General features: G+C 38.7%; 1 protein-coding gene across 4 annotated transcripts; it reads right to left on the bottom strand.

The window, feature by feature from the left end:
- Window positions 1–203: 203 nt before the first annotated feature.
- Window positions 204–11786, bottom strand: LOC103716831 (uncharacterized). 4 transcript variants are annotated; one of them, XR_605605.5, is made up of 9 exons: window positions 11401–11786; window positions 10871–10979; window positions 10092–10207; window positions 9382–9501; window positions 9169–9258; window positions 7599–7750; window positions 5290–5551; window positions 731–943; window positions 204–597 (listed from the first exon to the last, which is right to left on the bottom strand). XR_605605.5 is itself a non-coding variant. In XM_008805007.5 (9 exons), exons 1-8 carry the CDS (start codon window positions 11773–11775, stop codon window positions 791–793), a joined length of 1377 nt encoding a protein of 458 aa, XP_008803229.2. In that variant the 5' UTR covers window positions 11776–11786; the 3' UTR covers window positions 204–597; window positions 759–790. The 4 variants fall into 4 exon arrangements, 2 of the variants coding, with proteins under 2 accessions (XP_008803229.2, XP_008803230.2); XM_008805007.5 differs by having other exon boundaries at window positions 759–943; XR_605606.5 differs by having other exon boundaries at window positions 474–602.
- Between the last annotated feature and the right edge of the window lie 209 nt (window positions 11787–11995).

The following is an 11995-nucleotide window of genomic DNA, read 5'->3' as shown; positions in this document are numbered from 1 at the left end:
AACTGTCTTGATTAATTGTTTTCTTGTCAACTGAGCAATAAAGCCCTAGGGAACGAAAGATAAACAAAAAAATGATCGTTTTACCTTTAGACCATCCACAGCTATGATATATACCCAATGCAGTGCAACAGTATAGAAAGGAGCAGAGTTCAGCAAACCTACCTGATGCCAAATAGACAATGGTTTTTGCAGCAGTCTTCGAATAGTTCATGATAATATTATCCTTAAATTTATTAAAGCCTCATGGTTCTCTATCTACATAGGTACATGACAAAACCACTGTTCGGTACAGATGATTGCTGTTCTTCTTCCCAGAATGACATCAGTTCAGGAACTTGGATTAAAATCATGGGTTGACATTAATCTAAGGTACTTTGCCAAAACTTTTCATCAGCATTATGGTAAGACCCTGCTTTGATGCCAACAATACAAGAAAGGGTGCGAAAGGTATCCTAGAACACAACTCTTGTTCTTCACAATACCATCTGAAGTCCTTCATAGCTGATCTGTAGATCATATGAAACAAATTACGCTGCAGTGTGTGGGCCGGGCGATGCTTTCACATAGGTTTCACTTGAGGGAGTCGGATCTCACAGGCTGCACTTGATTTAAATTAAATAATAAAAAATGCCAAGTATTAAGCATGGTTGGGAATCAATTAGAAAAAATAAATGCTTAATAGTAGAATCAACTGGGAACTGGGAACCAGGTCAAAAATGTTATGCAATACCTTCGTTTGTCCCAGATAGATAACTTACAAAGTCTTTAATCTCTTAAAACATAAGGTTGATTACTTCCTGAACAATCCTGAACTCTGCAGCATCCTGCAATAATCAACAATGACTGGAGATTTCTTCACCAATTCCCAAATCTTAGCCGAGTTCCGCAACCAATCACGCTCTGAGATGTTCTTTGCAAATGAATGACCAGTCATTGACAATATCTGAATTAAGCAAAACAATCAGCACGCAACATAATGCAACTGTAGAATTGCCAAAAAATGCAACAAAATCAACTCATAATTTTCCTACAAGGTAGAATATGCAAGCCCATCTTCTTTACTTTAATTTCATACTCTGGGAGTTTTTATCTCAATAATAAATGCTTCCCCTAGTATGCCTGGATCATAGATGGATATGGTTAATTTTACACGAAAAATAGTTGAACTTCCAGGCACGTACATTTTGTCTAGGTGGGAACAAAACAGGATATCCAACATAGGCCCATATAAGTTAGCCTACAACTTTCATAGATGATACAAGATGGAAGGGTTTTATTGTATATCACACTCAAGATTTTATCGATCTTATGTATACACCTCCCCTTATCCCTATTCGTAAATTGACCCAGATAAAGTCTACCAATGATGCAAAACGGAGAGGAGGGATGGTGGGGAAGGTGGGGAGGGTCAAGAGGTAGGTGGGTCCATGCCGGAGGTGGAGCCCACCAGGAGACAAGGAGGCAGAGAGTTGGAGAGTCCTTGCCTTCAGTGGAGGTGCAGTTGGTCACTAACAGAGGCAAACGTGAGGAAGCAGCATTTTGGGATGAAAAGCAGAGAGCCCCGATGGCTAGAAGGGAGGAAAATAAAAGGACACTCAATGCCTATCAAGGAATACAAGGGCATTTTATCATAAAATCTTTTCTGAACCCTACATTAGCACTTTAACCCAAGCCTCTTGACAGACTTTAACCCAAGGTCCTAGTTGAAAAATAGTAGGACTTTATGTAGGTCAAGTTATAAATAGGGATAAGGAAAGGTGTTATATGTAATATCGATAAAATCTTGGATAGTGGAAATCATGGGACATGCAACTTAGAACACCCATTGATGGAGAACCATCATTAATAAGGAATCTAGGCATACTTATGTTAGGCGCCAATATAGAAATTAAAGAATTTTATTTTATTTGAAAATTAGAGAATTTTATTTTATTTGAAATCTAGAATTTTATTTGGACTCGCAAAGTTTATTTTTATACGAACTCTTATTAGAATTTTGCATGGTCTATATAAATCCATTGTTATACTATTGAGACTACAGTTTGCATTGTCAAGAATACAAATTATTGAGTTGCTTTTCTTTCTCTTACTCTCCTCTTCTTCTTCTTATCTCTCTATCTTTTTCTTCTTATGTCCTCCACCATTCATGTTGCAAAAGCATATTCTACAGTGTTTTTTGAAGCAAAACCATCATTATTTACAACAAAAACCCTACAAATATTAATTTAATAGGTTTTTCGTTTATCATACCAAATGTGTTATCGATATTACATATAACGTTCTTCGTTATTCCTATTTACAAATTAACCTAGAAAATACTATTTAAATTGCAAATAGACTTTTGGACAAAGCCTCCATTATATTAGACTCACAATCCAAAAGGTTAATCTGTTAGAAGGACTGGCCCACGCTAATAAACCTATGTGGCACTTTTTTTATTAGTCGATGTAGGACTATGACAATCTCTCCCATCCAACTTAGTGACAACCTTATCATGATTAGCTTCTACTCGAGAGGGAGGGCCCACCCATGACATGGGTCCTACACTACCCTACCGGGTCCTACTCAAACCTGGCAGGAACCTACACGACTAATACAACTGTGATGCAAATTGGGCCTAGCTTTGATACCACTTGTCATGGACTCAGCCAAAAAATTAAAGCCATTGGGAGGACAGGCCCAAGTTAGTAAACCCATGTAGCACCTCTTTTATTAGTAGATATGAGAATATGACAATTAGTGAACCTAGAAAAGATGTTACTGTAGGCATTAGGTGGGACCATTGGATGTTTTACGACAAAAATATCCCTGAATTATCAATGATAATACTTTTCATACTCAAAATTTTGATGACACTCCAACCCATGTCTCTAGGCTACTAGGTCCTACTGATCAAAATTGAACTAGGCCCCTCTAGGGCTTTAGGTTTTAGAGTGCAACTCCTCTCTCTCATCCGATCCCTCCTTGTCCTTCTCTTGAGTCCCTTCTTGTCTTTCAAAGTCTCTTGATGACGACAGTACTACAGCACAAAGGGGATGCAGCCACCAAGGTCATCGTTAGCTAGCACCACCATGGAGGCCACAGAGGAGCTTAAAGGTCAGTAGGGATGTCAATAAATTATCCTAAGGATGGTTACTTCACCTTGCACTTGATCTTGGCTAGGTCGAGAACCCTCAAAGTAACCTCCCTCTCCTCCTTGAGCCTGTTGAGCTAGCCATAACCAAGGGAGGTAGAGATTATGAAGGAAGCAACTAAGAGTTCCAGCCACCTGCTAGACCATCCACTTCCCGATCCCCTTCATCACAGTCCTAACAAGGATCTTGTCCACAAGCTTACCCCCACGCTCGTCAGGCACCAAAAAGATATCAGCAGTGATCCCAATAAGGAAGCTCTCAAGCTCGCCGTGGTTCCAATCAGTGAAGATCTCAGAAAGCTCACAGTTGGAGAGAGCACCAATGGAGTGGAGGACATTGCAAACTTGGGAGATGAGCTACATGTCATTGTATTCAAGGCCATTGTAGATTGTCTCAATGAAGTTGCCGACACCGCCCACACTGACAAGGGCAACACCAGGGCCATCATCAACCTAGGTGGCGACATGGGCGATGACGTCCTAGACATTGTGGTAGGCCTGAAGGTTGCCATTGATCATGAGGGAGGAGTCATGGCAACCGCTATCCTCACTTTTAGAGATGCCCATGCCAAGATAGAGGCCATGGGTGGTGTTTGCACTCAATGCACTCATACCACTCATTGCCACCGTTGAGATGGCACCACCAGGGCCCATGAACTAGGAGAGGGTGTGATAAATTACAGAGAAAGAGATCTTTTAAGAGATAATTGTCTTAGTTTGGTTTGAAACAAGCGACAGGGGACTTTGACAACAATGATAATCATCCATTCATAAGCCCAGAGGCACTACGTAAATAGGACTTTACATAACTTGCATCTTGAGGATGCTCAACATCTCCTATACTTAAGTAACACTGTGAGCACCAGACTCTTGAAAGTAACAACTTACCCAACATCTCCTACTCTTATGCAACCATTATGAGTATCATACTACTATTAGAAAGTAACAACCTAGAACAGGCTCGCATAAAAACACTTAACGTTCCATGTGGCATGCAACTTGACCTCTTCATGCACACATAAGAGAACCCGACAATTCCTTGCAACCACTAACCTATAAACAGAATTCGATTTTCCTGTTACGAACTGGGCATGCTCTATCAGGGTAGAGATGGTCTGATCGACAGATGGTGTTAGCCTTGGCAAGGATGATGATCAAGCAAGGCGGGTGATGGAGAAGATGAAGTTGCAGGAAGACTGTTGGCAAGAAAGAGGCCACTCTATCTCCATGCAGTTGGCAGTCTCAGTGAGGTTGTAGATGGAGATTGGGATGTCGGAGCAGAGCACGGGAGCATAGGGCACTCCCTCATGATTCTTTGACCATGTCTAAAACCTGCCAAGGATTGTTGAGGGAGGGAGGTCAGGATCTTTACTAGGATGGTGGAGACTAGCGTTTGAGGGGCCTGCTTTTAGACGAGGTGCTCAAGGTGCTGCAGGTGAGTCCTATTGAAAGCCAAAAGTGGTGGTGGTGGTTGAGGGAGTTCAACAGAGATAGAGAGAGAGCAAAGGAGGGCGGCCACACATGGAACGATATGGTGAAAGGATGTTTGAGACAATAAATAAGAAGCTTGGATGGAGTTTCCTCTCTTAAATGATTGCTTTCATGGCTCACTATTTCAATGCCACATCAACACGTAAGATGTGTATAAGGAGAGTCTTGCATGGGTATTGCATTGCACCTTTGTTCCTTTAGTCATGGATCCCTGGTTGAGAGTGACCAAGGGTAGGATAGTCAGCACTCCTACTCAACTAGGGATCATGATCATTTGCAGCGACAGAAGGCTAACAAAAGGGCCTATTTGTAATTTAAATATATATTATCTAGGTTTTGTAAATAAGGATAGAGAGAAATGTTATATATAATTTCAAAAAAAAAAAAAACTTGGTTCTAACATGCAAAAAAAAAACATAATTTAATTTTAACAACTATTTCTATTGTTGAAAGAAATGAAATATTTTAGTGAACTGCAAATTACTCATAATACTGCTCATAGAGACCAAAGAAACAACATGCACAGAAAAAGAAAAGGGGCAAAAGGGACATTGTCTAAGGTAGAAAGAGAAAAATGAGATAGAAAGATTGCAAGGTTATGGAGTTTCCAAGACATGGAATGTCAATGTATAACTTAAGTAAACATATTGGAAAGGAAATTTTACCTGGTCACGGAGCTTCCCTGACATGGAACAGTAACTTTCAGAATGAGATTTTTGTACGTTGTCTTGCCATTTTAAAGGAATCATAAACAAGTCTGGTTGCACAGGGTCCAAATCCTCAGATTTTGTATCAAGAGAATTAGAAGAATCAGTCTGTACTGTAGCCCCATGTTTATTTACATTGAAAGATGATGAGCTGAAAAATTGCAATAGAGCCTTCCTCAGTAGGATAGTTTTAGATGGGGATAAGTCTTGATCCTGCAGTCTGTAGACACCAGACAAGTATCCAGAGAAAATAAATTACTGATACAACATCTACTAAGATCTTACAGTATGCATAGATGACAATCAAATAGCTCCATGGTAAAATTAAAGATATATATCTTTGAGGTAAAATCATGGTCAAGAAGGAAAAGCTAAAAATTGACTAAATTGATATGGTTCATATGGATAAAAGAATTTTAAGAAGTCTAACAAATTAATCTTCCAATATTTTGATCAGTAAAAGAAAGAACATTGGAAAACACCCATCGTAAGTCTTGTGTGAAAAGGAAATGCCCTTCTGTTGGCAAATTCCGATCCATAACCAATTTTTAACTTGTCTTTCACTCCCACACTTGTTAGGCTTACCCTTCCTCTAATGTGATTCATTAACACAAATCTGAGCACTCCCTGCTAATTTTTTATTACACATGCCCACACCATAAACAATTCACAATTTAATCATTGGTAAGACCCGTGCAAATGTTTATGTACTTATGTCAAATCCTCCCCATCCCAGATTTATCGCATGACAACCTTAACATTGTAATCTTTGTGATCCTAACCTTAGATTCTTGGACTCTCTTTATGATCTATGCAATATTTTATCAACTAAATTTTTATTATAGCATCACATCTCAATCCCAAAGTAAATATAGAGTATATTGGTGAATGAGGCTAATTAGAAATTGAAATAATTTCTTAAATGCCTAAAGAAATAAAGTAATTTAAGAGTCTCAATATAGGTATGGTTAGGTATGAAATGCTATTGCACAAATAACCAATATTTTTTATCATAGAAATCCAATGACTAGTGCAACAAATCATAATTAAAATTTGACAGAGATCACACGAATAATAATGTAAGTATGAATGTTCAATAGCCATATCAGTGTCATGCTATTCTCGATCTTATAAAAGGGATATGACAGAGTAACTTAAATAGTCCGTCATACAACAAAATGCAGTCAATACATATCCTCCCCTTTCTTTCCTTCTAGAGCATTTGATCATGAATTTCTTGTCCATTGTATTGGTGCTTCAGGTCACAAATTAAATGCATGTTTAGTCAAGTGTAGCATTCCTGATTACTCCATATGAAGAAAGGTATGAGATGCTATAATTTTGAGCTCCGCGTATTCTATTAGTGAAGACGTAATTATGCACTTGTTATGTTTTACTCTCAACAAGTTGAACGACAGGATGAAATACTTTTTCCTTTTACCCTAAAACATCATCTCCATGTCCAACTTCCATTGCCAACTACTCCTAACCCTTGTATCCCCTAGAAATATTAGAGCTTGTTGAATAAACTCCTCCTGAGGTGTATGATAAACACAGAACACAACAACCTCCTCCTTAGTTGATTCCTTAACCCACTATTCAGGCCAGCAACCCTGAAATCTCCAACAATTTCATTACTCAAAAGAAAGTAGTTGCACTTGTATGTTACATCTCATCTTTAAGTTTGTCTCTCTCCCTCCATGCCTTATCTTCAAGGTTTTGCCAATCAAAACATACTATTCTTTAAGCACTTCAGGTGCTGCTGAAGAAAGTCATGTTGTGACTTTTAAACTCCTGCAAAAAGTATAATCAGAATATGCCATTTAAGAGAGGCTAGAAAAACCAGCTTCTGACTTATGACCTTGCTCCTTGACTTTCAAATATGGTATGCTTACTTACAAGGAGTCTTATAGCATGAGAGTACGAAACACCAAATATGCATAAAAAACTTTTTTTTAAATCAAAGGACTTACATCAAAGAGATTTTTGAGAATCAATTTTTAAAAAGAAGAAATAATGCCAAAGATGCTCCTTATGTCTCTTAATAAGTCATTGCATGATGCTTATTCAAATCAGCATTGAAAACCATGCGAAAAGAGGTACCGATTCTTCAAGCATGAAACAGATACAATTGTCAAATATTCAAAAAATACATGAAGTTAGATTCTTCAAAAAGAATGCTCATTGTCAAATCAAAGATAAGGTTAACTCTTTTCACCAAAAGTAGCAGTCAAAGTCTCAAGGAACAGTTAACAGATAATTCTCACTTAGTATGTATGAAAACAAGGGCAGACAGGAACTCCACACTAGTAGGCTGAACAATGCTTTTATTTTCGTTATCTGGCACAGAATCAGAACCCTGGGAATGCGAAGATGTCAACAAAGATGGATCTGGTATGCCATGCTTCAACAAATCGACCTGCAGATACAGAATTTTGTCTTCACTCACAGACTTCTAAATTTGATTTTAAAATTACAAAGGAAGAAGAGCATAATCTATACAAATGTCATCAAAACTAATGTAGAAATTTACATGTCATCAGAAAGGAGTACTAGGCGTCTTGTAGTGCCATCTTACCATCATAGCTAACTTAAGGCCAACTCACTGAAAATAGATCTAATTTTCAAATGGCAGAAAAGGAACATATTATTAAGTGGGCAATTTTTCTAGCTTCAGAAAGTAGCCAAGCTGAAACAATCCAAACCAACTGTTTTGAACATGCAGGCAAGCTTCCAGACATAAAGTATTGTCTTGCAGCCTCTGCAAGGAATTATACCTTTCTGGGTTATAAGAAAAAAGAAAAGAAAATCTGGATCTCATCTGGTTCCCACAACCATCCCTTAACACCCATGATCAAGGATTTCTTCATGTTGCTATAATTGACTATATTTGGACAGAGCTGGCCCAACCCTTAGGCGACTGAGGCGGTCGCCTAAGGCCCCAGCCCAAAGAAGGCCCACCACAGAGAAGGCCTCAAAAACAAAAAAAAAAGGAAAAGGCCCTCCCTTAGTGAGTTCGCCTTAGGCCGGCCCACTGCAGAGAAGGTCTCAAAGACAAAATGAAAAGAAAAAAAGCCCCTCTTAGTGAGTTCGTCTTAGGCCCTCAAAAGCATTAAGCCGCTCCTGCATTTGGAAGGGTGAAGTGCTGCTTGTTTACATCCAAAAATGAGAATCCAACCTTGAGATGGTTATGATAAAGGTAACAAATGTTATTAATAATCTATCCACCAACCCCCTCCCCCCCCTCCCCCCCCCCCCCCAAAAAAAAAAAACAAACAAACAAGCACATACACATGTGCACATAAAAAAAAAGAGAAAGAAAAGAAATTTAAAAATTAAAAAATAATGAAGTGCTGTTTAAATTATTTTGATCTTCTAAACTTGTTCCTGCACTGTGTGGATTCTTAACAAAATAATTAATGAGAAACATGAACAATCAAACCACTACAATTGTCATAACCTCCAGTTCTGTTTTCTACTCTCTTTGTTACACATTTGCATGGGGTAATAAGCAATTTGAGATACAAGTTACAGACTGCTACATGCTGGGGCTCAGTCCATGAAAAATGTTGACAAAACATGTAATGGTTATTGGTTGATTGATCCCCCACCATGTTCCAGTTATTAATTTATGAAAACTATCAATTGTAATGAAATATGTAAAGTAAAGAAGCAACCAAATTTTCATGAAACAGATTTTAGTGGGTATAATAGATGTTTCCAGGTTAGACTTCCCCACCATCTTTGCTCACAGAAGCATGGGTAGTACAAAATTATATGCAGCCAACTATTGAAAAATGGAATTAATCATAAGATTTTTCAAGGTGGAAAGCATACCACAAGCATCAGCTGCCACATACTGAAGTCATGAATTCCCTCAGACACAACCAACAAAACATTACAAATGGATGCCAGGAAAACACCAAGCTAGAAGGGTTCCTTGCAGCACCAGAAAAAAGAATAATGCTGGATCAGATCCCATCACACACACTATTAACAAAAAAAGATAATGTGTGAAAAGAGAAAGTTGCTCTCTTGTTCAATAATCACCTGAATTCCCATCAATTCATGAGCCAAATCTGCCGACAGTGACTCCCCATTCAACAAAGGAATTGTAGATGAACCATCAGGTCTCATCATATCAACTAAAAGAGAGGGGCTAAACATTGGCTGCATAAGACACAAAAGTAATTGTCATAATTGCAAATATATGATACGAACATCTTTTAAAAAAAAGAAATAATCATAAATTTAAGAGAAGGTCAAAACCAACATCCAAAAAGATGCTCAATTGTTTTTAGTAAATTAAAAGACTTGTAACTTACAAGAAGCAGGAATGGAGGGATGACTTGAAATATCTACATGATGCAAGATTTTGAATTTAATGAAGGTGAAAGAGCCAAAGGATCTCTAGAACCACACCCATTGATACATAAAGACCAAAAGAAAAGGCTACATATATAATGAAGCATGTTAGTTGTGCACACACGCTATTTGGTACAAGAACATCTACGCTATCTTGCATCATGTAGCTTCTGCAAAAACAGGTTGCCATACTTCTTAAAAAGTAAAGTGTCCAATATGCCTCGAGATAGCAAGACATCAAAAAAGTGAGGGACGAGGGCTGAAAAACATATTTAGCAATAAAGATTTTTCCAATACAGAATAATCAAACATGATGAAAGTTGCTGACCCAAACAATACAAGATCTCACAAATTGAAGCATCTAAAAAGTGGCATAAATTAACTCAGTGGTTAACCTGGGCATCAAGAAGTATGAGCCGCTCAGCAGAAACCCGCAATTCAATACCAGTGGTGCAGTGCTTTGCCATTGCCCTAGTTTCATCAGACTGTGTAGCAAAAGGTGGTAGCATCCCTGCAGTACAGCTTCAGTTAGCTTCTAATTACATACCTCATGAAGAAACTAATACTGCACTGATCAATTTGAATCATAAGAACGGTATATGCCAGAACAACAAATGATTTTGCAGATTGTTAGTTAAATAAAGCGGTATCTATAAAGGTTTCACCATAAGGTATGAAGGAGTGTGCCTTAAAAGTCAATAGGAATTAATGAGATCATGAATTTTATGTTCAAATAGTTTTGGTAAGTGTCACATGTTAAGTGGGAAAGAGTGAGGATACAAGCTCTTGCCAATCAACAATAAGCTGCCCTACAAGCACGTAATGCATGTTTATCTAGCCAGTATAGGAGGCACAGGTTCAAATATAACTGTTCCAGGAATCACAATCATATTGATTACCATAAGGCAATTGCGATACACATGAAGGTGCTTGTAAAAGTTTGATTATAGGCTTGTCAATGTGAAGCCCGTCTCATGCTTGTTTCTCTCCATTACCGCCTTCTTATTTGTTCCAGATTGCCGTATTTTAGTTGTTTGACATTGATGATCAATTATTTGTTTTATGTGGGAGGCAAAATCCCGCTTTTTGGAGGCAAAATTGAAAGATAAGCAAAAGATGGCTCTTATTAACCAATTTTCAACTATTCATATGAGCAAAGGGGGTTAAAACATACCAGGCGAGCTACCATCAAAACCATAAAGGTCATTCATGATCGTCGACTTGCCAACACCAGGAGGACCGATGATTCCAACCACAGTGAAATCATTATTCTCAGTCAGAAACTGCACAAGACGTAAAATAAAAAAACAATTATTTTCTGCATCCCTGTGATCTTTGTTCATCTCAGGATTCATATATCCCAAAAAGGAAGAAAAACGATATACATTTTATGATGTTCTCAACAATGCAATCAATAAAAAACTGTCAACTTTGTAACAAAATAAATAACACATCCGTGTGCTCCCAATTGGATCTTTTATTGTTCTACAATTCTGATACCTTAGAAAACCAAGAGGAAAAAAAAAAGAAGAACTAATACTAAAATCTCCTGTGCTCAGAATTTCAATGCCCAAGACTAGAACCAGAAATTAGAAACAATAAGTTTCTTTCTTTCAAAAGGTAAATGGAACTACTACTAAAGATTTATTACTTCTTCTAGGGTTTAACGAGGAAGAGCAGGAGGGGAGTAAGGGAGGAACGTACCGGGAGGATCCGATCGGTGTGGAACTCCCAGGAATCGGAGAGAAGGCTAAGTGAGCTCGGCTGAGGGGCGTTACGGGACCGGAGGACCACGGAGCCGGAGGGGTCGTCGTCGCGGGGGAACCTCGGGGCGGCGGGACCCGATCCCGGCTTGGCGAGGAGGATCTTGGGAGGAGGGGGAGGCGGAGGAAGGCCCGATGCCAACGACGAGGAGGCGACGGAGGAAAAAGAGGAGGTCGTCGGCGGACCGCCGGTCGAAGGCGGCGCTCCGCCTGCCATTGCTGAGCTCCGCCGCTGCCCCTTCTCGAGACCGCGGTCTCGAAACCTCGAAGGCTTGCAAAGAGAGCGCAGCAAGACTTGGAAATTGGAACATACCATCGGCCTAACGAAGGGTCCATATATATAAAAGACGGACCATTGAATTCCTTTTTTTAAAAAAAAAAAAACATTTTCTTTTTTTTTTGCTTAAAAAAAAAATATTTTCTTGGTTAATATAAAAAAACACACACACACACACACACCTGATGCACTGCTATTTAGAGCACTTAACATTTTTCTTTTTCTGTGCATCAAGATTAGCCCCTCATATTTTATCTCT

Source organism: Phoenix dactylifera, chromosome 10, assembly GCF_051530095.1.
Source record: "Phoenix dactylifera cultivar Ajwa chromosome 10, Ajwa_hap1_PhDact_Kaust_v1.1, whole genome shotgun sequence".
Taxonomy (NCBI): Eukaryota; Viridiplantae; Streptophyta; class Magnoliopsida; order Arecales; family Arecaceae; genus Phoenix; species Phoenix dactylifera.
This window is presented reverse-complemented; position numbering and strand designations above follow the sequence as displayed.

Bases quoted from the DNA above. Each gene is read 5' to 3' on its own strand.
- LOC103716831 (XM_008805007.5), bottom strand. From the start codon at position 11,775: ATGGTATGTTCCAATTTCCAAGTCTTGCTGCGCTCTCTTTGCAAGCCT. The intron at 9,502-10,091 runs GTTAACCACTGA...TGTCTTATGCAG, and splicing joins TCATACTTCTTGATGCCCAG to CCAATGTTTAGCCCCTCTCT. The intron at 944-5,289 runs GTAAAATTTCCT...TGCTTAATTCAG, and splicing joins CAGGGAAGCTCCGTGACCAG to ATATTGTCAATGACTGGTCA.